The 24,789-nt window shown below is 41.7% G+C and overlaps 1 protein-coding gene across 1 annotated transcript; it reads right to left on the bottom strand.

Moving 5' to 3' along the window:
• Window positions 1-2,804: 2,804 nt before the first annotated feature.
• On the bottom strand, window positions 2,805-22,190 carry EXOG (exo/endonuclease G). Its single transcript, XM_042889330.1, has 6 exons — window positions 21,986-22,190; window positions 21,702-21,851; window positions 19,283-19,422; window positions 17,865-17,941; window positions 15,702-15,816; window positions 2,805-4,426 (listed from the first exon to the last, which is right to left on the bottom strand). The coding sequence occupies exons 1-6, from the start codon at window positions 22,188-22,190 to the stop codon at window positions 3,965-3,967; spliced, it is 1,149 nt and encodes a 382-aa protein (XP_042745264.1). The 3' UTR covers window positions 2,805-3,964.
• Window positions 22,191-24,789: the final 2,599 nt, after the last annotated feature.

The following is a 24,789-nucleotide window of genomic DNA, read 5'->3' as shown; positions in this document are numbered from 1 at the left end:
AGGAACAGCCAATTGCTCTGTAATATTTTACAGCATGGGAAGGGGGGTGACGTTTGTAGCATCCACCCCAGAACATCCACAGAGACACTTCTGATATTTTAAGCAAATACTTCCAGCTGTTGTTCAGCTTTTTCTTCCAAGCCATGGCAAAAGCAGATAAGCCATTAATTGCACAGGCAGATAGCTGTTAGGATGTGTGAGAGAACTGGCTCCACTGCCACTGCGTAGGTGGAGCTGATTAGATGGACCTGAATCAGAAAAAAAAAAAGGAACATTTCCCACAAGGCCGCCGATTGCTGATCTGCTTCGCTGCATGGTGAGAAAAGCTTTTCCTGTGTGACTGCAGGAGAAGACAATTCAAGATTCAAAAATAACAGCAAAATTGCTCTTCAGTTCCCCACTGAGCCAGGCTACTAGCAGGAGTACTTTGGGGTTTATACATCATTCCTCCAGAGTTTCACTGCCAGGCAACAAACACACGGGGACAGGATGGGCATGCAAGGATTTGGGGTTTACTTCCAACAGGTTAAAACGCAGCACCACAGACTGGGTGATGTTAGCAGGACCTCTGGGTCCATTTGGTCCCACCAGAGCCATGTTAGTGCACAGGAAGAGCCCCATGTCCTGGCAGCTTTTGGACATCTACAAGGAGAGCCCACAACTTTCTGAGGCTCCAGCACACTCACGTGGTGCTGCCTGATGTTCAGGGAGACCCTTCTGTGCTCCAGTTTGTGCCCACCGCCTTTTGTCCTGGCGCTGGGCATCACTGACATGAGCTTGGCTTCATCCTCTCTGCCCCTTCCTATCCACTCTCACAGCTAGGTGATGTACTGCCAGTAGGGTCTCTATTTGATCATCTTCCCATGAAAATCAGTTCCACAAAAAGGCTCGTGACCAAAAAAAACCTGTGTGAAACACAGTGCCCATGCCCTCTCTGCTGGACAAACCGGCAGCTTCTACAGATCCTGGGCTTTGCCATTTACAAACTGCCAGTTGTTCTACGGGCCACCCAACTGTCACCATCAGGGAGATGATTCCAGTGATGGACAGAACGCAAAGTTGGGTGTTGCAGCACCTCAGAAACCCTTTCATGAACAAAACCTTCAAGTTTCTGGTGTGTAGGTTTCTCCCCTTCCAGTTGTTGCCTGCTGTATCTGACACATATTACTTTTCTCAGGACAGGGAGTGTTTCTCCACAAGTCAGCACAGCACAACTAGCAAATAAGACCCATTTTTCCCACTGATGTGCAAATTGAAAACCTTAAAATGATGCTCCAAAGCGAGCTGACCAAAAATAAAGAACTAACAACTAAAAACTGCTCCTCGGGAAGTTTCATTTACAGATGCAAAGCAGCAGCACTGCAGGGTTAAATCCTCACCTTGCAAGAGATTCATGAAGAAGCTGGACTCAAAGTCATCTCTGGTGCAGATACACAATTTGTCTGGTCAATCTATGGGCACTTTCAAACATTACTGCCAAAATCCTTGTCCAGGAAAAATGATTTGCTCCATTCTGCCCTGTTGTCAGTACAACGCCTGAAACAATTCATTTTAAATGGGTATCTCAGTAACACAAGCAGAAAGGCAGCTATTACGGGCCAGAGATTCTTTATTCCTATTTCTGGCCACCCAGACTGACACTGCAGAAGCAGCCTGCCACCAAAAGGCCAAATCCCAAAAGTGCATCTGAGCTGGGACTGACTGCAGCACGAGCAGCCCTGAAATAGGGTGAAAGTAGGAGCTGAGAGCCCCTGGGCATAGCAGCAGCTCTCACCGTGATATTACAAACATCACTGTCCCATTCAACACTACATCCACCCTGATTCAAGTCCAGCAGCAACAATCAGGAGTAGGCAGACGATGGAATATCACAAAATTACCATATCAGGGCATGGCCAGTTTGGTTGTCAGCTTCCCTCCCTAGTCAGCTTATTCAGATGTAGGAACAAACACACTGAAACAGCAGAGGAACAAAGGACAGCCTCCTCAGTTTTAAGGACTCCTGGTTCTTAGGTGCATCAGAGGGTTCATACTGTCACTAAAGATGCAAGCAAGCATGCATACACAAGTTGCACACAGTCACAAGCACCACACTCATGAAGGATCTTGAAGCAATTTCTTGTGGAGATGGCTCACCAGGCATGAAAACTATGGTAAGCGGGCCTTGCAGAAGGTCAGCAGGGCAAAGAAAAACAACTGCTAGGGAGCAGCTGCTCTCCATAGCTGGGCTCCATCAGGTGAATCACCCTTGGCACTTCTGCTGCTGCTGTAGTGGGAAGACAGGGAGCTCCTTACCGACAACAGGTTTTTGTTATGGATGGACACATATCTGAAGTACAGAGATCTGTTTTCAGCTGCACCTAGGAGTGTTTGGGCATCTGTCCTCTCAGCTGAAAAAAAATGAATGACAAAGAGGAAGCAGGAAGGTTTAACTAAAACCCTAAGTAATGTAATGTGGAAAAGAGAAAGACAATGCAAACAGCAATGACCAAGTTGCTGTTCCACAAAGGGTGACACCAGTTAATACACACTGACCTCTAGGTTGTGCAAAGCAAGAGTTAGCTTGTTCTTTTTGTGGTTGTTTTGTTACACTTGGTAAAATTAACAACCAAAATTCTGGGCTAAAATTGTAATGAGTAAATATTTTCTAAGGATTTTACCCCATTTATACCCCATTTTCCCACAATTTATGTGGGTAGCAAGCTTCTATGATGGCCTTAGCTGGGAATGCTTCCCTGGTTTTAAAATGTCTGGATTTTGTGAAAGTGTTCTTTGCAAACACAGAAGTATCATGGAAACCATAATCATGTTATAAAGTGATCTGTTTTTGGATAATGCACTGAGCTGAAACAAAGGAAACAAGACTGTTTTTAGAACATCCACACCAGTGATTCACAACATCCAAATAATGCTCCTGATTCATTCTTCATGAAAACAACCCAATCCACCCAGCACAAGATCCTCCTCAGGGAATATAAGTTCTCACCTTTAGAACTGTGAAAAGTTTCTTCCCATAAAGGTTCTTATCATTAGTAAATATTCTTAACATTGCCAATTTTTACACTTCTTTCCAGACAATCCCACAGGATACTGATTTATGTCTGAAGATGTATCCAAGACAGTGAGTGATCACCACAAACCAAAGGAGAGCAGCATTCACCTCTCAAACAATAAACAACACGGATTTATCCAAACTTTCTGATGAAACTGAAACACCAGGCTTACACTAATTACACTGATACATTAGATATAATCTAAAGGGGCAGCAACCTGTGTAAACTCTGCCTTAATTGCTCTGTGTTTTTTTAAATTTGGAGGGCTATATGTAAGTGGAAGAAGCCCACCACAAATGACAACAGTTGACAGCTACTGACATGCTGAAGTATCCAAAGAATGCAAGGTCAGGAGTGGCAAACAAAACAGATTGTCCCTTACCTCAACTACATAAGGATTGCAAGGGATTCAGATTATGCCTTACAAGCCTCTGTCAGAAGAGTTAAATAAAATATTTCTTATTTGATTTAATTTATAAACTTCCAGAAACTACTGTTTCTATAGCATCATACCGAAAGGCAATTGCAGGCTGAATTACATTCAGACACGTTCCAGTTACACTCCCAAGGTGTCCACCATCTATTTTTATTGTATTCCTAGAAGGGATTCCATACAACCCCCAAGTCTGACGTCTGGCTTGGAAAATAGCACAAAGCCTTTTCTGGAGGTCCTGTAATCCATTCATGCCAGAAAGGGGTCATTTTCATTTCCCACACTTAAATACTGCAGCAAACCATGTGCGGGCATCATGTTACACAAGAATGAACATTATTCCAAATCCAACAACAGCCAAATGTTTCTTTGCTGTTTTCCTAATTCAGAAAAGGACAATTTATAAAGACACTTCCTTTCTTTATGCCTTGGCTCCCCTCTCCACTTACAAAAAAAAAGCATCTTCCTAACCAAGTACTCAGCCAGCCCTCCCCTCTCTAGCTGCTATTTGTTTTTCCTGCCGTAATTCTTCCTCCTTCTTCTTGTGAAGCTTTAGAAGATACTCATCAGGCTCAATTCCTGCCTCCTTTAACTCTGACATGGCTTTTTCCAAGCGGTGCAATGTCCTGGCACTCTGCACTTTTCGGGTAACGATGTACAATGTAAACTCCTTGAATCCCATCAGTTTACAGGTGTCCACCTCACAGATATCTTTAACATCTTTGGTTTTGTCCACTTGGGGGAAGAAAACTAAACCTGACATTTTTTCCAGATCTTCAATATTGACTTGGAATTCAGTCAGCTGGTGACTGAAGCCTATGGGATCATTTGGCACCACAAAAGCCCCCAGTACCAAAGGCTCCGTGGATGTTCGGGTCCGCCGGGCAAGGATCACCTTGTAGAGGTGGGATGGCACTGCCACATCATCCTTTCCAATTACCTGTCAAAAGAAACCGATACAGATCTTATCAGTCAAAGGGAAAACGAAGACACGAGACCAATGTGACCACCTCTAAAAAGGAGTCACAAGGTCTAATTACACATCTAAATCACATGCAACGTTATGAGACCAGAAGATGAGATGGAAAGCACAATTTCATTGTGACTTGTCATACAACTGGTCAGGACTGAGCTAGCTGTTCCGTATCTGAATCCCTTTTTCAAGCAGAAAATCAGCAGAGGGTGGTTCACTGCAGGGCCGTTTGGCCACTGCTGGTAGAAGACATTCCCAGAAGTTTCTCAGCCTGTCTCGTAACGCTACTGACCTCACACTGCAATATTAAAAACAACAAAAGACAAAAGCAGACAAAAGGCCAAAAGATTATCCAACCATTGTCTAGATGTTCGGAAAGATCAGTATTCTGCAAGGAGATCTGGTAGAAGAATTAGTTCAATTTAATTATTTTGCTCAGCTGCAAATCAGAGCAACTTCAGTTATAGCTGAAACTGAACTGGAACCGAATCTGAAAAACATATTTGGAAACAGGGAGCCAGCCAAGACCCCGGCTCTATAATCCTCTGGTGCAAATCTGTAAGTGTAACTGACACAAAGGGATGGTAGAGGTTCCTGTCATACTGCATCACACTGTTAACACTATGAACGCTGTTTTTAGTAACAGTGGGTCTATACATTTCACTTGAAATTCCTGGTCTGACAACTCCAAATCACGTACTTTTTAAATGCCCATTTCAAGTCTACTCCAGCTTACGTTCTACCTTCTTTTGTCCCTCTATGATCCTTACACAGGTTGTATTTAACAGCTACATTACCTAAAGAAATATTCTTTTGGGGGCACTTGGATATAAAGTACATTAAGTAAGAAGCAATATTTTGGAAGAGAGAAACAAATGCTTCATGTGATGCACCTTTTTCTCTCACAAATTCACTGTGATTCAACGTAAGGGCTCATACATGTTGGATTTCCTACTGTCATTCACATCGGGATCCAGAAATTTAACTGAAGCAAAAGCAGATGATGAGGACTTTGAATTCACATGAAAGCTGCTACGAACTCACACATTTACAATGCATATACCCCCTCTCTGTCTCAAAAGTTACACACATATTCATGACAAATGTAATTTTTCCAGCAGTCAAATGAGTCCAGCATGCTCATGCATGCACTGCATTAGGCTTTTTCCCACCCCCCTCTGCAATACTACTGAACTGATTCTGCTAGGCTGATAAAGTACAACAGGCTCACACAGGGGAAGTTTCAGCTTTGCATAATCCATAATCCTTCTGTACAATCATCTTTCTAAACACTGTACTTTTTCTTCTAAAGGCAACAGAAGAAAAAGATGCAGGCTCTGTACAAGAACTACAAAGGCACTGTGTTTTTAAATGCAATCCCGTAATATGGTTCTATTTGCAACACTTGCAAAGGCAAATACTGCTTATTCTTTTGACAGCTTTTGTTAGATGCAATTAAAATACTATTTCAGAGAAAGCAGGAATTTATTTCACTGCCAGAATCTATCACATTAATTGGAAGTACTTTGCAAACTATGCTGGTACATCAGTTTAGTCATGCTCTGTCCATTCAGATTCAGTATAACTCAACCCCAGAAGAAACACTTTCCATGTACACTTTGTTTTGAGAGCGTTCAGCACTTCTGCAAAAGGTAATGCATTTTTTCAAACTGAAATTTGCCTGTGGTACTGAAAAGTTTCCTGCAGTCTGCTCCAACTGTTAATTCATCTCAGCTGCGAATTTTAGTGCTTGAAGTGTCTCCTACCTCTGCTGTCAGTTCTGTAAGTGACAGCTCCTGAAATCTTATTGGACCGAAACTGGAGAAAGAGCCTCCAGGAGAAAGGCAAAGCCCTAACAAAGTCTGTTTATTCCATGACTTGTACTTGATCATAGTAGTAACTTCACTGGCAAATGCACTCTTAAGATTTCTCTGCTCTGTTACCGAAAACTGAGCATTCCTCCCCCCTTCCCTCTATGAGGCTGTTTAACAGCACTGTTCTAGTTTATACTTTCGTACAGCAATGATCTTGCTTTTCCTAAATAAAGCTTTGCTTAGACATCTAGCAGCCACTGAAACTGGTAAGCAATAAATAAATGCCTTACGCTAAACCTACTTTCCTTTTCAACGATGACAGAAGTCTTGATAGGGAAATGAGAGCTCCTGAGTGTCAAAGCACTTTGCATTTAGCATTTTCAGTGTGGGTGAAACCAGGGTTACAGCTCCTCAGGATCAACTGCATAAGTAATCAAAACTGACTGATGTACTGGTAGTTTTAAAATACACTGAAAAGTCAGCATCAACCCACTGCTATACCTGGTGGGTTAAAACTGAATTATAAAAATGAATGGTGCTGGAGTGTAACTTACTTGAGAGAGCGGGTGTTCAAACTAGGGGGACGCATGCCATGTATAGAGGGTGGGAAGAAGGGAGCTAAGCAGCATGAAAAGCCCCAAGGGGTGTGAGGAGGAGGGGATTCATTTTTCCCTATTCACCCAAGAGCAGCAGTGGGTGATGCTGCTGAAGGCAGGGGTTTCTTTTCTCTCCCTGGAGTACGGGAGCTGGCAGAGCCCGTGCTACACTCCCACCTGCTGCTCACACCCAGGGCAGGGCAGAGGAGAAGGAAGAGGCTGTTAAGCTGCACTGTTCCCTCAAGCTGCTGCAGCTCCCTGGGAGAAGCGAGCACACAGAGAGCACACACCTTGCTCCCCAGGCTTCCCTGGGCCAACCACCTCCTCCTCAGCAGCACTCCTGTGTAGTGTGGCACATTCTTTCCCAGGGCTCCCACGTATTCACCCCCCCCAGTATGAATACAAATATATATCCTAGGTCCTCTTTAGCTGACCCCTTTCCCCTTCTCAAAACTTCATATACACACCAGCATCCTCTGCCTGCTGTATAAAAGACAAGAGGAAGTGAGAACATGCAGATGGAGCTGCAATGAGCATCTCCAATTAGGGGATATGTGGCATGTGTAAAGCAAACAGGTGAGTGTGTTGAGTGAAACTAGAAGAGGGAACAGGGGATTGAGTCTGAGGACAGAGTGGGTGGATAGAAAGGCTGGGGAATGAATAGAGCTGCATGTAGAATACTTAGGTATGAAATGGAAATGCTGAATGCCTGGAGTGGGTGTTAAGGGAAAAAGAGACCCTATGCTTATGTAATATTATGCAAATATATATATTCTATGCAAAATAATGCACATTTATGCATAGTATATGAAGAAAGGAAGAAAAGAACGAAAGAGAACTAGTTTGAGAAAAAGGCAGCGTTGGCATTTGGAGAAAAGCAGCTCTAAATACAACTCTGCTGTATACAGATATATACAGATATATACAGATCTATTTAGTTGTACACTACAGGCAAGAGCCATACATGTAATTTATGTACTATGTCAGTTTCATGCAAGTTCTTTTAAGAATTTAAATAAAATTTAAATAGTGCACAAGCTTTATCCCAATCTTCTGAATAGCAATAAACTACTCCTGCCATTACTTTGCTAAGTTCTGATACTATAAAAGTGATTAAGACGAACTCCAGTCTGCCAAAGGCTGGAGTCCACAATTTCATCCTTTCCTTACCCAAACAAGTGTAGCTCTGCCCCCAGTTCATTCTTCTGATAGGGAATACCATCGAGAAAGGAAACGGAGTGTGCCTGACAAAGAATAACTGTGTTGGTTGGTTTCTTTTTCCTGAAGTTTAACACATAGGTGAACTGCACACAGATGCACTCCCAATAATCTATGCTGTTAATGATTCCTGTTAAAAAAATAAATGTTGAGCACGTGGTAGTATTTACATCATCGTGCTCTGTAATAAATCACAAACTGCTCTTCCTTTGGAGTAGACACAGAAGGTGCGTAGGAGTACAGAGATGTCCCCCATACACAGCCCAACAGTGTGATTCCAGAGAAGTGAAGTTTGCAGCTGAAGCTACAGGTAAGAAAAGCAAACTCAACAAATCATTTGCTATTGCCACCTAGAGGATTTTCCTACTGAACTACAATAGTCTGAATCACTTCTTTAACCTGCACCACTCATTTATCTTGACGCATGCCAAACAGAGGCAGAGAGCTTATACCCCTATTGTAACAGAAGAGAAAATAGGTTTAGATTACCCATGCACAGATGTTGACTTTGATTTGTGCCAGTCTACCCACAGGCAGCACACGATCTTTCAGCAATCAATGCCCACAACAGCTATCTGTTCCAGCTGGAAAACAGCAAGTTTTTAATAGTATATTTGACTCAAAAACACCTCACGTGGTAATACTGCCTAGAAAAATACAGCTATGGCGTACTGAAAAACAATGCTGTGCCACAAGCTTTCACTCCACACTGAGAACAAGCCACAAGGTGAGTTCTCTTTATTCCTGCAAAACTTTCATAGAATCATAGAATGGCCTGGGTTGAAAAGGATCACAATGATCATCTAGTTTCAACCCCCTGCTGTGTGCAGGTCACCAACCACCAGCCCAGGCTGCCCAGAGCCACATCCAGCCTGGCCTTGAATGCCTGCAGGGATGGGGCATCCACAACCTGCTTGGACAACCTGTTCCACTCACTGTGTGAAGAACTTCCTCCTAATATCCAACCTAAACCTCCCCTGTCTCAGTTTAAAACCATTCCCCCTTGTCCTATCACTGTCCACCCTCACAAACAGCCGTTCCCCCTCCTTTTTATATGCTCCCTTCAAGTACTGGAAGGCCACAATGAGGTCTCCCTGGAGCCTTCTCTTCTCCAAGCTAAACAAGCCCAGTTCCCTAAACCCTTCTTCATAGGAGAGGTGCTCCAGCCCTCTGATCATCTCACTTTGCTAAATCTTTTATCTTGCCTCAAGACAAGAAAAAACAAAAAAGCACTCTTAGTTTGAGTTCTCTTTTAAACATATTCCTTCCCCATCATCATTTGGGATACCAAAGTGAGATTTCAGATACTACTTTTCTTTTTTTGTTTTCTATTTGTTTACTGTCCTAACCTCTTGGAGCCACTCCGCTCGTTCCCTCTGGTTTTGCTTTGCTCTTGTTTTCCTTGGTGATCTCGTGCTGGCTGAAGCTCTCCCACTGAATCGGTGTCATCTAACACTGCAACATTATCATAATGTCATATTTGGCACAGCGCTTCTTTCTTTTCTATTACTGACATTCCACAAGCGTATAAAAAATTTGTTATGCTCAATGTTATTCCCAATTAAGTGTGGACAACGGTCACAAGGATGGGCCATTAAAATGCGTGCAATTCCTGACATCTGGAGATGTTTGCACACTGCTAAAACAAGGAACGTGTTGGTTAGAAGTTCTGCAGACTTAAGGAGCTCACAGGGACCGACAAAGATTAAGACAGAAGCAACAAGATTTCTCAGAACAGAGAGAATTCAGTAAGCTTTGGTAAATTCAGTCTCACGCTTCAGTCTCTCGATGGGGATTCTTCCTAAGACTGGCTTTCTGCATAATTTTGACCAAACCATTTAACTGTTCAGGCCTGTGTTTTTTAAACTGGAAGGACAAATCTGATATTTGCAAAGTGCTAAGGTAACACAATGAAGCATGAAGTCATTTGCCAATGACATAATTTAAGCTTAGGGCACTAAATAATGTCACTTTCACGAGGGCAATCAGACAGGAGGAAGCAGTCCCTAAAAGTGATAGTTTGGGTTTTATGGGAAAGTAACTTCCATTTTACATGAACAGTTTAATAACAGAATACTTATAAGAAGAGCAGAATCGTTGCTCTTATTAGGAATCCTAAAACAAAAGTTGCCTTATTTTCCTTTTATACTGCGCTTGTTACAAGTTTCTTACCACTCTGGGCAGCTATCTTCTTTTAAAAGAAAGGACTCACGAATTTCCAAGTAGTATTTTGCCACCTAGCGACTACAGAACGAAAATCAGCCACGAAGAAAATTAGCCAAAGGGATTTGTCTTTTATCAGTGAGTGCCAGCACTGGGTTGGCAATTATCTGAGATTCCTGTAGAACCTGGTAAACAGAAATCATACTCAATCATGATTTAACTGCCAGCACACATGGAAGAGGAGTTGCATCAGAGCATCCCAACATCAAATGCATTAAAGTGATAGCTCCAAAAACTCCCTCTGCACTCTAAACTCTCTGCATAACGACCAGAGTTTAGAACAAAGCCACCGTACCACAAGGCTGGAAACAAGCAAACACCCAATTCCCCACAGAACACTGCACCTGGCCATTAACAAAATTAAGATTCTGTCACATTCCTTGAAGTAAAATTTCAAGGGCATCTTTCCATCATCCCAGATAAAACTGCAGCTCTCTCTGAATAAAGATTTGCTCTGTTTCAGCTGTAACTTATGGCATGATACTGACCAGACCCATCACATGTTTTGTTGTAGGTGAAGTATCATTGCTGCTGATACCACCTCAGTTTTGACAAACAGGAGCTTTATTAAAAATTGCTATTAAATTCTGAATAGAGACAGATTGACTACCAAGCAATATAAAAAAAAATCCCTTTGCTAACAGTGTAATTCTGCTTAGTTGATTGTTGCTGCAGCATTAACTGCCTTCACTCTGACTCATTCTGGATTTGTGTTAGGCAGCACTGATTCTGTTGATAAGTGTTTTTTCCTCAATATGTGATAAAACTTCATCAGATAGCATTGAGAAGAATTGAGAGGTATGAAAGCAGTCCCAGTAATACGGAAAACACAGATTAAAAAAAAAAAACAAAACACATTAACAAACTGCTACAGAAATTCACAGCCAAGTTCCCCAAATGCATTTCAGGAAAACTTGTTATGGCTGCTCTGACTGCCACTGCCAAATCACTCAGCAATCTCAAAAAGGAAGGAAAAAGAGACAAGAGATTGGAAGGAAAAGAAAAGCTGTGCCTAATAACAGCATTGAAAGACATCTCCACTTTTTTCCTTTTTTAAATAGAGTGTGTATATAGGCATTCCAATGCCATATTTACATGATGACAGACTACTGCTCCCACACACTCCATTTAGGTTATACTTAACACGAATTAATACCCAACCCACTGTAGCCCCTATCACCATGCTCTTCCTATAACCAAAGAACCTTCAGGAGGGGTACAGTGCTAAATAAAAGCAAGCCCGTAAATATATCCTGCACCTTTGGTGTCTCTGCTCCTCCCATCTCAACCCAGTGTCTATTATTTTCACTTGTACATCATGTCTAAATTTAGGGCTGACAGAGCTCTAGTCACTGACACCAGCTGATCTAAGATCTAGGCCTTTAAGTTTTATGGGATGTTTGTACCAGGCCTACATCCATAGGGGGTCTGTGCAGCCCTGAGTCCATTTGGATCAGCCAACAAATAGCAACAGTCCCCAGGCTTATTTCCAGCTTTAACAAAAATTGCTTCTCTCATGTTATGTCAGCTAGAAGAGAATCTCTGCTACTTCCTGACTAGGGAAAACCACCAAGTACCACCTTCTACTTGAGAGCAGCACTGTGTTTCCCAGGGACTTACTTGCTACAGCAGTAGGTGACAAGTACGTGTGCCTTCTGGTACAGCTGCTGTGCAACCCCTGCCCAGCAATTATTCCATTAGGAAAGCAATTATTCCATTTTGAAAATTAACACGAGCTCAGGATATCACTAAGAAGTAGAAGAAAATGTCTTCTTCAAACAATAAACACATAAACAGTACTTTCCCTCATCAAGCATCACAAAACTGTTCTTACTGTTTACTATGACGGCACAGGGGGGAGAAGAGGGTAAGGAGTTGAGCATGACCCAGTAGAATTACTGCAAAAATCTGTATTTCAAACTCCAAATCTGCTGACAGAGAAAAATCACTGAAGTGACAGTCACTGGGGAAGAATAATGTATAAAATGAGATGCTGTCGTTTTGATTTTGATCCGGACAAAGATAAAAAACCTGCATCTGCCTCTCAAATGACACAGAACAGATTTTTCCTGTTGGCATTCTATTTTACATATATTCTCAAAAATGTATTTTTCAGATACCAAGCACGGTCATCCATCTACTCTACGCAATAAAAGCCACTGCTGGAGACAGATGAAATGACAGATGAAATGACAGAACATATCTGAGGATACAGCAAGTTCAGCCAATAGATAGAACAGCGCTGGCATCTAAGGAGTTCAAGGTTAATTCCCTTTCTGGAATTAAACAGCAAATGGTACCAGAGTCCAAGCAGGAACTGGGAACAGTGCCATGGCCGATGCTCTGTTTTTCCTCTATAGTGATCTAAAAATAACTTTTTTGGATGTCTGATGAGAAAAACACCAGCTTGTAAAGCCACGGATACATATTTCCTCACTTCTTTAGCCAAAAACAAGGAAACTGCAATTGAACAGAGGATCTGAAACAAATCAATGCAAACATTCACTGTAGTTTTCTTTTTTCCACAGGTCTGGTCCTGAAGGAGGAGAAAAACATCAGAAAGGAGCTCAGCCTTAAGTTACATCAACAGATTATACGTTGTGAATTTCAGCACTTTCACGTACACCACAGCACTTTCCTTAAACAGCACATACAAAGAAGGACACCTTCCCATATCAGCTTCATAAGCTGAAAGAATGAGGACTAAAAGCCTTCCTTTTCTAAGTTCTTTGTTTGAACCCAATACAGTTCACTCCTGAATGATGTCTAAGAGCTGTGTTCCCTTCCTGTTCTGCTGAAACACTCAAGGATTCTTGGTTTGGTGCAGACTACCAAAATCAATGACAATTACACCTGAGATATGTTTGAAAAGAACTTCTCTCCAGTGCTCTGACAGGTTATGCTCGCTCTTCTTAGAGTGTATGATGATACAGAGAGGAGAAAAACCCACCAAAACATACCTTTCCACTCTGAACTCTTCCTAAAAGAGAACTCCTCTGGCAAACAAAGGAAGTTATGCCATGAAGAGATTTCAAAGTAACAAAACAATTCTCACTCTGTATTTATTTATGCTTAGGAGTGTACTCCAAGAGGGTCCAACCCAAATAATGGAGCCTTTAATACAACACCCCCCACACACACATAACACCCCCCAAAAAAAATCTAACATTCCACCTGTGGGCAGCACCGTCTGTTCTTAAATACAGCTCAAACACAAGTCATTCTAAAGAATGAATTTCATCTTAGGGAGATGAGTGAAGGATTTATGAACGTGGCCAAATGGCGGAATGAAAACACAAATCTGATCATTCCACCGATTTCAATTCCACGCTGAACTTCACTTCGTAGTTTATATTAAAACCAAAACTGATAAAACATTCATAAAAGATCAGAGTTGTCATCAAACCCAGAGATGATGAAGACAAGAACAGAACGGTACGATAATCAAAGCAGCAAGGACATTTTGTGCCTCTGCTATCACAGTATCAAGTTACTTTGAATAAAGGCAGTAAGATGCAGTGCTTGCCCTTATTTCTACCTGCAGAACACTAACATTTACATTTCAAAACCAAAATGTGGAGCCACGATCATTTTTCAGAGAATGTAACCTCAGTAAACGCTTTCTACAGAGAAAAATTAGAGGAAGATGACTGAGATTAAATCGAATCAGTACATAGGTGCAGTTGATAAATGATTCAACTGCTTCCTGGAAAATCATTTTCAGCTATAACATTTCCAAGTCAGCTCAGGATTTTCAGCTCAGTGTAACACTAATATGCATTTTTAAGGATAAAAATAAATGCAATACCCTGACAACTTCAAGGGAGACAATTCCAGCAAGCTCTGCATAACTCTAGGGAATTCTTAGGGTACCATTCCATGCAACACCTAACCAAATGCTCAGCTCAACGTTGCTGAAAGAGAACATCTCCCTCGTGTGCTTCTGCCACGTTCTGTTACCAGCATGCACTCAGCTCCTTTGTGCACTGATGCATCTTTCAACAGCAGTAGAAAAAAAAAGGGCCAAAACCCAAAGAAAAAAATCGGATAAGGATGGTTCTCTGTTGCACTAGTTAATCAAGCACCTTCTGGAAGGATGTGACAACCAACGTGTGCAAACAAGGTCAAGGACCACTAAGTATCATAGGCAGTAGCAAAATCAACATGCTCTCCTTTAGGTGGCAAGGAACCAAAGCCAGACTGAAGTCAGCTTTGCCACTAACTTATAACATGACATCGAACATGACCCCTAACTACTACTTATTATCCACCTGACAGTGAGCACAGTTGTCATTTTCCTCACATGGCTGCAGCAAGAGCTGGAGTTTGGAACTGCCACCAGGTATGAAAAAGGTGCACTATCACCACTGTACTTTTATGTGCATAACATACGACTGTTTGGGAAAGAAACAAGCAAGCCAGCCAGCCAATATATAAATAAATAAATAGACAACCACTGCAACAAAACAAAAACCAAAGTTGTGATTTCATCACAGTCAAGGTTATAGACATGTGGGTGATATATGGGATAGATTTAAAAAAAAAAAAAAAGAAAAACATAAAAGTGACCATTAAAAATTAGATTCTTCCCCAACTGCGTTCCAAGCTCAGTCAAACAGAAATCAGCTGTACATTTATACTGGAGAAACAGCGCCTAAATCTTAGAGCTTAACAAGCCACCATTAAAATATCAACATCTCTCCCTTTTGCAACTCTCACTTGCCTTTGAAACAGGGTTGGGTTTTTTTTGCTTTTTTTGTTTGTTTTTTGTTATAGAAGCAAGCTACTCCTTAGGGAATGGGCTGGACAGATGTATCACTTGCAAGCTGAAGCTGAGGTTAATCTGAATACTTATTTTCAAGGCAAAGTGTTTCTTCAAGAGGTGCAAAATACTGTATTTATTATTTGCATTATGCTAGCATTTAACAACTGAAAACAACAATATGTCATTACATAGGGGCAGAAGAGTGTAGTAAGGTCCTTTTAAAACCTTACTATGCACAGATCCCTCAGATGTGTGAACACATGCTCATAAGGATTAAATCAAGACAAGTAACAATAAATTCACCTCTCAACATGATAGCTTCTCCTATTTGTCAGCGATGGTTTAGAGTCTGCGCATGATGAAATGCAGATCTTCAGAGTATTCAAAGCAAGTAATAAAAATGGGAAGGTACTAATATTCAGGATCAGCAGTTACACCGTATTCACCTAATGCCTCCCAAATGAATGAGGTCTTGTAATTGATGCTGATATTCCTAGATGGGTCTTTGCAGCTGAGATTTAAAGTGATGCATATGGGGTATTAGCAAGCAACTGTTTCTGAAACTGTTTTTTTGTGGGTCACATGCGTTTTGCAATCACTGTCAACCCAACAGCATATGTACCTACCTGGTATGTAACACACTTCTTTCCATCGTCATTTGTTTGAGGCAAGGTCAGAGGTCCAGAAACCACCCAAACATCCTCAAATCTTTCCGTCAATTCCCGACAATACATTTCCATTCTGAAACACATTTGTTAAATCGTGAGATTCTTAGTTCAAACGGTTCTACCACATAACTGGATTGGTGTGATCCCCTTAAGGAATCAATGCCCTGCCACAGACAGTTCTTTCTGTAGACTCATAGAATGGCCTGGGTTGAAAAGGACCACGATGCTCATCCAGTTCCAACCCCCTGCTGTGTGCAGGTCACCAACCAGCAGACCAGGCTGCCCAGAGCCACATCCAGCCTGGCCTTGAATGCCTGCAGGCATGGGACATCCACAGCCTCCTTGGGCAACCTGTTCCAGTGCCTCACCACCCTCTGTGTGAAAAACTTCCTCCTAATATCTAACCTAAACCTCCCCTGTCTCAGTTTAAAACCATTCCCCCTTGTCCTATCACTGTCCACCCTTGTGAACAGCTGTTCCTCCTCCTATTTATACTCTCCCTTCAAGTACTGAACGGCCACAATGAGGTCTCCCCAGAGCCTTCTCTTCTCCAAGCTAAACAAGCTCAGTTCAACCTTTCATCATAGGAGAGATGCTCCAGCCCCCTGACCACCTTAGTGGCCTTCCTCTGGACCCGCTCCAAAGAACTTATGAAAATTCCCTCCTGATATTTTTTGCTAAGTCTACTTAATGCTTTTTTGCATAAAACTGATTAAAAATTAAATAGTTTTTCCTGAAACAGTAACATCGTTTTTGTTTTCTAAACTAGCTAATTTGTATTATAATTTATCCTCCAAATAAAAAGGTGCTTCTAGATCCCACTGTGTTTTATAAAATGGGAGGTTATAGCCTCGCTTTGATCTAACATCCTAAACACCACAGAAGTCACGTTAAGAGAGTTTCATCTCCTTCTCCCTCCTGTTCTTCATACCTATCACTTGGGCCACCTTCAGCACTCCTCATCTCCTCATAACTCCGAGTAAAACCAGATAGTGAGTTAACTGAATTCACACAAAGCAGAATGAGCAGGAATGACACCCTCCTTCCTCGGCTTTCCTGGGGATGAGGCACCAGTGTTGGCAGAAGGTGCTAGAAGCAGATTAAATTGTGGGGATGACAGTGCCAGGGGAGATACTGAAATGCTCCCCATTATTTCCTCATCAGGCACCGATTTTGCTCACAAGAAATAGAGTGATTCCAGCCCTAAATTGGTTCAAGCACCCAGCTTTGGTATAAGGAAACGTTATGCTCAAATATTTGGGGTGTTAAAATAATACAAAAAACATCTCTTAAAATGTTATTGCATTTTATTTGTCCATAAAAGAGCATAACCTTACTGAATGCCTCATATGATTTTATATGCATTCTTGTAAAATCAGAATGCAGCGTGTTGTTAACGGTGATACATTGTTAATAGACTTTTAGTACAATGCTGTACATAATTTTGCTAACCTTCCCTTGAGCAAACCTTGTAAAATTCATCGTTTTTCTCTCCTGTTTCCAAGTCTTCACTATTATCTAAGTCCTACACAAGAAGCACAGAATGCCTTCTAGTTCTATTAGAGTGGGAATGTCTCTGCACCGGGGAAGAAAAGAAAAAAATCTTACACAAAGAAAGATGCATCTTCCACTCACTGCATTCCAAAGTTGATTCAGCCAGAGTTCATGAGACACAGAGAACTTTGCCTGACCACCACTTGGAAGCCAGCATTCCAACAAACACCTGAGCTGTGACCTCAAGCAGTCACAGCTCAGGAGGGTGCACTCAGTTCTTCTATTCAAAGTCAACAAATGTCCTTGTAGTCTGATACTGGAAGTGCTTCTTTTGAGGGGGGCACGGGAGGGGAGAGAGATTAAAACTAAACCTGAACATCTTAAACCCCTTCCTCACTTTCACTGAGCTTTCCTTAAGGAAAGTTTAAGTTACCAGGCTTAACTTGCCTGATAACTTCACCCACATCAGACAGAATAAATTTTATTCTGAATGCACAGAGATGGTTGTCATGATCCCTCCAGATAGCCCATAAAACACTTTAGAATACTTTGATATGAGGAAGCTTTATAAACACAACATTTTGGCCTGATGCTTTTCACTTATTTCTCTCATAAGCAATTTCTCACCTGTTCCAAAATCCAGCATTATTTTCATAGTTCTGAGGCACAATGTTAGAGAGATAAAACGTTTCAGCCATGGCTCTCTGCATAAAGAAAGAAAACAGTATCATTTCATTCAAACATCTGAGCTACAAATACATCTCAGAAGCTTCTGGATCACAAACCATTTCTATGTAGTTCATTCTTAACATCCACATAAAAAACCTAAGTCAAAATAACTCGAAAAACAGATTTGGACTAAGAGGAGCATAACCTAAGGGCAAAAAAAGAGCGCTCAACTACACACACATGAGAAAATATAGGAGAAAACAATGCACAGCCTTAACCCAGAATCTTCATAGGTTCTGTGCTTGTCAATGCTTTTCAGATATTCTTCATCAAAGCAAAGGGGCTGACAGAACAGGCAAACACTATCTGCATTGACTGAGCTGTGGAATTAAGATTTTACAACCCTGCTTGTATTGGGAAGACTGTATTATGCCAGTGCACTTCAAACCAGGAGGAGGATCATTCTGTGCAGTTAGCTCACCTGCTAGAACTCCCCAGGTATCACAACCAACCACACAAGGACACTTCCAGGAGGAATAAAATGAGTGGTTCTTTCATTCACCCCGTGCCACTGTGCTGCTGCTGTGCCCCAGAGTGCAGAGCAGAAATACAAATTCAAACTGCTACTTAATTGACAAATTGCCTGCATTAGGCACATTTCACAAGAGGATCCAATAAATCCAAGCTGCTTTGTTTGGCAGCCAAGGCATTAGGGCATGCCTTTCTTACATCTCAAACAAATGGCAGGTGAAGACATTTTATAGACTGAAAGAACTATGGCAAAAGAAGGTTCTAATTTACCTTGTGCACACTGCCAGAAAGGAAAAAGCTTTGTAAATCATCCAGTCAATCCTCTTGCCAATGTGGGATAGTACTTAACAGTACATTTGCTTTGCACAATCTAGTCTTAAATGCTTCAAAACCTGTTGGCCAGAATGAAGTCATCTTTCCTCGTCTCCCTTTAACCTGAGCTTCAGAGGATACCTCTGTGGTTTGGCTGGTGAACGTTCTCACCTTTGTTACACTGACAACGTGACATACAAGAGGATGAGGAGAGTTGTTCAACACTACACAGTACTAAACATTTATTATCTCTGCCAGACACGCTAACCTAGGTCTAATTCAGTGCAGAGAGGTACGTCAATACAGGACAATCAGGGCACTCAATTTAGACCCTCAAAGTACAACAAGAGCATCCTACAGCACCCAGGTTATGAAGAGTCCAAGTTGAGACCTGTGTTTCAACAGGGACCATATTCCAACTCACAACAAGCAGCAAACAGAACACGATCCATCACTTCTAAGGGTCATTTGACCCTTTCTGAGAGAAAAAAAAAACCAAACATGGTTTAAAAAAAATAATACAAAATTCCTACTGTTGAAAATTTGTTATCTCCTGCTGGTGCCATGTGTCCTCGTGACCACCCGCTCCCAAGGTAGTCTTCATTGACAGCACTGAACATCAGAGGGATGTTAGGATCTGGTCTGAATTTACAGTGCCTTCGGTCTGCATTGCCTAAGGAAGAACACACTCAATTGTTATCATTAGGTTAACAACAAACATCTCCCCACACCACCCACATTTAAGGACTCAACCCAGTTTGAACTGATTCTAAATGAAGTATTTTTCTCCTCAAACACTGAAGAGAAGGATTTTCCTCATGGACCTCAGCTCCAGTTCTACATTCTCTCCCCTTTTTTCCCTGCTACAGACTCACTAACATGCTTTCTGTTTTACAGAGATAAACAAAAGCAAAATACTTTAGCCTTATCATAAAGGCAGATGAACATTAAAGGTAAGACCATTAAAGATGCAAACCAACATAGAAACTCTCTTTAGGACCGCAAAGATACACAGACCCTCACCAGTTTCATTTCAATGTCTGAGCAAACTACAAGCATTTCTTCTTCTTCCAAGTCTAGCCAGGAAGGAAAATGGCTGTGTTTCAAGAAAGTTACAGTTGAAGAAATTAACAATGTTCTTTTGAGTAGGTTATTTCTTCTTCACATACATAGAAGAGCTCTCCTGTTCCTCTCCAGGATTCCTGTGATGCCTCTCCAGATAGATGGATGAAATGCACAAAGATGACTATGCTCGAGTCTTTTGAAGCCATCTATCTTTTGAGATAGAAGGAAGCTCCCACTTCTCTTTTTTTTTTTTCTTCTCTTTTTTTCCATCATATAATCTAAAGGCAGAATGTTTTTGTGGCAAATACAAAATTGAGTTATGCCCTAAATCTCAGATTCAATAGTTATCAAATATAAATCTTGAGATGAATGCCTCATGATGTTTAACTTCAATTTGCTGTTTGCTGCATCTGATCACTTGGAAAGCATTTTAACAATTCAACTGTTAAGTCCTGCTTGAAAGTAAGCCTGGAATTACTGCTTTATTCTCAGAAAGAAGTGGAATCGATGCTACTTAGGGGTTGGCCATAAATATTTTCAGGATCACCATTTTAATTTTGAAAGGTAATTTGAAGACAATGATTAAGATATATTTAGAGAGCTACTGCTTTCATAAAACATTTTACAATTACACAGTTATCTCCATTATTAATATTTGCTGCATAAAGACTGAACTAATGCTATAAACTTAATTTATAATGACTGCATGCTATTCATATTTCATTCAGCTCTGACAGCAAAAATCACTGAGCATTTGTCTTGCATAAAGAACAAGGGAGAGTGTATTAGATAATGTACATAAGAAAACATAGCAGAACTGCAGGGAAGTAGGTAATGACTGCAGGGAATAGGTATGCATTATCTGGCTTTGAACAATTGTAACTGTTGGTGCCCTCTGCTCCATTTTCATCTCAAACACACATTCATCTCTTCTTTCCATTCTGAGAAAACCTCTTCAAGATCTATAGGCAAAACTGTCTAGCTATTAGAGGCATTGACTCATCTGGGGCAGTAGCTCAGTTGACACAGACTGGCCCACTGAACTAACTACATGAGCTAAGGAAGAGAGCAACTCTGTGGAGTTAAGCAACAAGACTGAACTTTGCAGGTCTGAATCATATGAGAAAGTTTAATTTTCAGCTTTATTTTCTTTGCATTCATTTTGAACAGATGGAAGCTTCATTCCAGCAACATGTCTTAGACTGTTTATGCTGATACATACAGCTACGTTGATCTGGTGCTTTCTGACTTTCACAGAAATTCTCACTGAAAGCTGTAGTTCTTAGAACCACAGAATCATTCAGGTGGAAAGAGACCACCGAGATCATCTCATCTATCTATCTACTCATTCTCACCACGCTCACTGGCCCGTGCTCCTCAGTGCCATATCTCTGGTTTTGGAACACCTCCAGGGATGGTGATTCCACCACCACCCTGGGCAGCCTGTGCCACTGCATCACCACTCTTCCTGAGAAGAAACATTTCATGATCTCCAGCCTGCACATCCCCTGGCATAACTTGAAGCCATCACCTGAGACCGACTGCCATCTCTTCTTCATTACTCCCTTTCACATGCAACCCTTGGGCTGAATGTGTCTTGCAGGCCTCAGGACACTGATGTACAATACCAGACTAATGCAAACAAGCAAACAAAGCGCTATATCTCTTTTAATTTCACTATATACATCAACCTTAACACTGTAAAGGAGCTGACACCCATCCAGAAGCCCACTGCCTCTCATAGGACCCCGAGTGGATTGAAAAATCCGTATCTAGAGATCACTACAGGTTTTTTTTTTTCTCCCAGCATGTTCCTGGGTCCACCTTTCATAGAGTGCAAATCTCATTCCAGCCTCTGTAAGTGAAAGGAAATAAAGACCCACGTACCCAGCATCTTCTGTTTTGAAATATGTTCAATCACCCATCTAGGCACCCGCTTTGCCTGGTCATAAGACAGCGCATGATTTGTGTAACATCTGGTCTCTGTTCCAGCTTCAGGGAATCCGTATTTTTCCAGCAGAGACTCTTCTACAGGTTCTAAGGAGAAAAATAAACAGAAACTTAAACCCAATCCACCCCACCGGGCCCACGTGCCACATCCCCACGGCTCTGCAACGCCGATAGGGGCGGCGAGCCCCACCAGCCGACGAGCGCCGCTCCACACCTCTTACCCTCGGGCAGGGCTCGCTCGGGGCTCGGCTCCGCTTGGCTCTGGCTCCGCAGGAGCCGCCACGCTGCCCAGCACGAAGCGGCGGCGCCCGCCGCAGCCCCGCAGATGAAGCCGCCCAGGAAGCGGCGGTGGCGGGGCACGGCCGCCATGTCGGAGGGACGGAGGGAGGCGGTGCTGCGCTGCAGCGCCCTCTGTCTGCCCGCCATGGCAGCGTCAGCTCAGCTCCGCTCTGCTACAGCAGTGCGCTGCTAACGAGGGGAAGAAGGAGTTCCTCGAGAGCTGTAAATAACGCGGAGGAACAACGCAGCAGGAAATTAAACAGATTAGTGCTAGGTTTTCCTCTTCTATGAGCACCCTGTCCCTCCCCACCAAAAACCTGACCAGTTTAGCAATGGAAACCGCCGATATATGATGGCTGGGACTCCCACCATCACTTGCCTGAAGGATCATAGAATGGTTTGGTTGGAAGGGATCTTGAAACCCACCCAGTTCCAACCCCTGCTGCCTGCCTCCAGCTCAGGCTGCCTGGCCCCGAGCACCTCCAGTGTCTGGGCAGCAGCGCCTCGCTGCCCTGAGCAAAGCATTTCCTCCTGATATCTTGCCTAATTTCCACCTCTTTTTGTTTAATGCTATTCCCCCTTGTTCTGTCCCAATCAGACTGTGTAAAAAGTTACTTCCCCTCCTGCTCATCAGCACCCTTCAAGTACTGGAAAGCCGCAATGAGGCTTTGTCTTCTCCATGTTGAACAAGCCCAGCTTCCCCAAACTTCCTTCATAGCAGAGGTGTTCCAGCCACTGAGCATCCTTGTGGCCTCCTTTGAACCCATAAAACAGCTCCGTGTCTATCTTGTGCTGGGGGAAGGCCAGTTGGGCTTCAATTGGAATTACTTCTTGCAGTATTTTTTGAAATCTAGACACCTCTGTCTAACTGAAACTTCTTGGATACCTAGAGGTGATGAGTGGAAGCTCTGCTCCAGTCCCAGCTCCCTTAGCTGAGAACTGGCAGAAGACACTAGAATTCAAAGTCCTGGCATTGAGCTTAACTCCCATCACTGCCAGCTGTAGTTGAACGGGCTTAAAGTACAGCTTAGCATGCAGACAATACAGCTTGAACTGCTCTTCCCTGGGTATGGCAAGCACTGTTTACACAGTGCTACAAAAGGCAGCAGCTATCTGAGCTAATTCCTTCTGCCCTTCAGAGCGGTTTGCAAACCACGAGGAGAGGCTGAGACCTCTACAGTGATTTAGCAGCAAACACCACTGAAACATCGAGAAGTCCTTCTATAAGAAGGAAATACTTCAGCTTGACGTCAATGCTATTACCAAACAGCAATGATTCTTTAACGTCGCAGTGACAACAGAAGCAATTGTTTGTAATTTATTGTTTATTTTCATATACAAAAAGATAAACTTGAAATAGTTCTTTCTAGTTTTTTTTTGTTTTTTTTTCTCCTTTTTTTTTTTTTTTCTTTTCTTTTTTTTTTTCCTCCTATCTGTTGGGGTGTAGCTGCTTCACACAGGGCAAATACTACATTCATACTGGTTTATTCGGACGCCCAGTGCAAAGCTGAAGCAGCGAAACTCCAACTTGGCAGATCTAATTTCAAACTTGAGACTCATTTCTAAAATACCACAGTAAAAAGGAACAAAGATCCACTGCAAATTCATGAACTATGATACAATGTTCTTTCCGAAATGTCTTCACTTCATAACTGCAATACAATGGATGTCTGCATTAGGCCATTTTATACGTACATTATATGTATATACACACACACACACATCATTTTGCAGAATATATATATATATATATAATATACGTATAAAAATCAGCACACTTCAGTCCAAAAGGGGTTACAGCAATGAGCTTACCTCTCTGTATACTTTTTTAACAGGATACTTTAGTATAACTTTTGTTAACTCAGTAGTACAAGCTATCTCTGTTCTACGTTTTCATAGCTACAAGAGTGAAATATAACCTACAACATTTACATTTCACATATCTTGGTATACAAACAGTACTTATTGAATTTGAGCCAAGGACCAAAAGACTCTTTAAAAATTATTTCACCATCTGATAGAGCTTCCTGTATTTTACACTCAGTTTATTCTGCAATCTTCTAAATCATTGACGTAATCTCATAGTTTGAGTTTAAACCCATTCAAACTGGAAATCCTGGAGAAACAGGTTACTGCAAACTCTTATGTATACTCTATATATACAAGTTAAGTAACACAGCGTAATAAGACTTAGCTATTTATCCTAAAACTGATATACACATATTTCACTACGCTAGACAAGTCTTAGGATTTTTATTTTATTTCTTTAAATAAAGCACAAATTTAGAAGTAGCTGGTAAAACTTACAATAAGATGGTTTAAAATGACAAATGGTCAGGGTGAGATTTCTTTCTGCTGGTGCCAAAACATTATCTTGTGAGTTTTGTACTATGCTGTGTTGTTTAACTGTATGTGTCTAATGTTACATGCAGAAAGCTCTTTCCACAAGAATTGACATCAAACTGTACTCAGGTCAGCTTTACAGTATAAAATTTGTCAAACTTAAGGACAAATGTGAAAATATTAACAGGTGAAAGATCAGGCTTTCAACTCTATCATGAGGATCATGCAGAATTCATAAGCAGATAGTTTGAGTAGATTGACAATGGCATTGTGCGGACTTATGGCATAGAATAGAGGTCAAGAATGTTACTTAGTTTGCAGTAACCACCTCCTTCAACTCTGATCACTAACAGATCAACTTTTGCATCACAGTATTATTCCACTGGAAGGCCAACAGCATTGC

This window comes from Lagopus leucura, unplaced genomic scaffold (genome assembly GCF_019238085.1).
Source record: "Lagopus leucura isolate 7727_CA_CO unplaced genomic scaffold, USGS_WTPT01 Super-Scaffold_100157, whole genome shotgun sequence".
NCBI lineage: Eukaryota > Metazoa > Chordata > Aves > Galliformes > Phasianidae > Lagopus > Lagopus leucura.
This window is presented reverse-complemented; position numbering and strand designations above follow the sequence as displayed.

Excerpts from the sequence above, each read along its gene's own strand:
- EXOG (XM_042889330.1), bottom strand. The coding sequence starts at position 22,190 with ATGGCGGGCAGACAGAGGGCGCTGCAGCGCAGCACCGCCTCCCTCCGT. Across the intron at positions 21,852-21,985 it reads CGAGCGAGCCCTGCCCGAGG|AACCTGTAGAAGAGTCTCTG; the intron begins GTAAGAGGTGTG and ends TTTTCTCCTTAG. Across the intron at positions 15,817-17,864 it reads AATGCTGGATTTTGGAACAG|AATGGAAATGTATTGTCGGG; the intron begins GTGAGAAATTGC and ends AATGTGTTTCAG.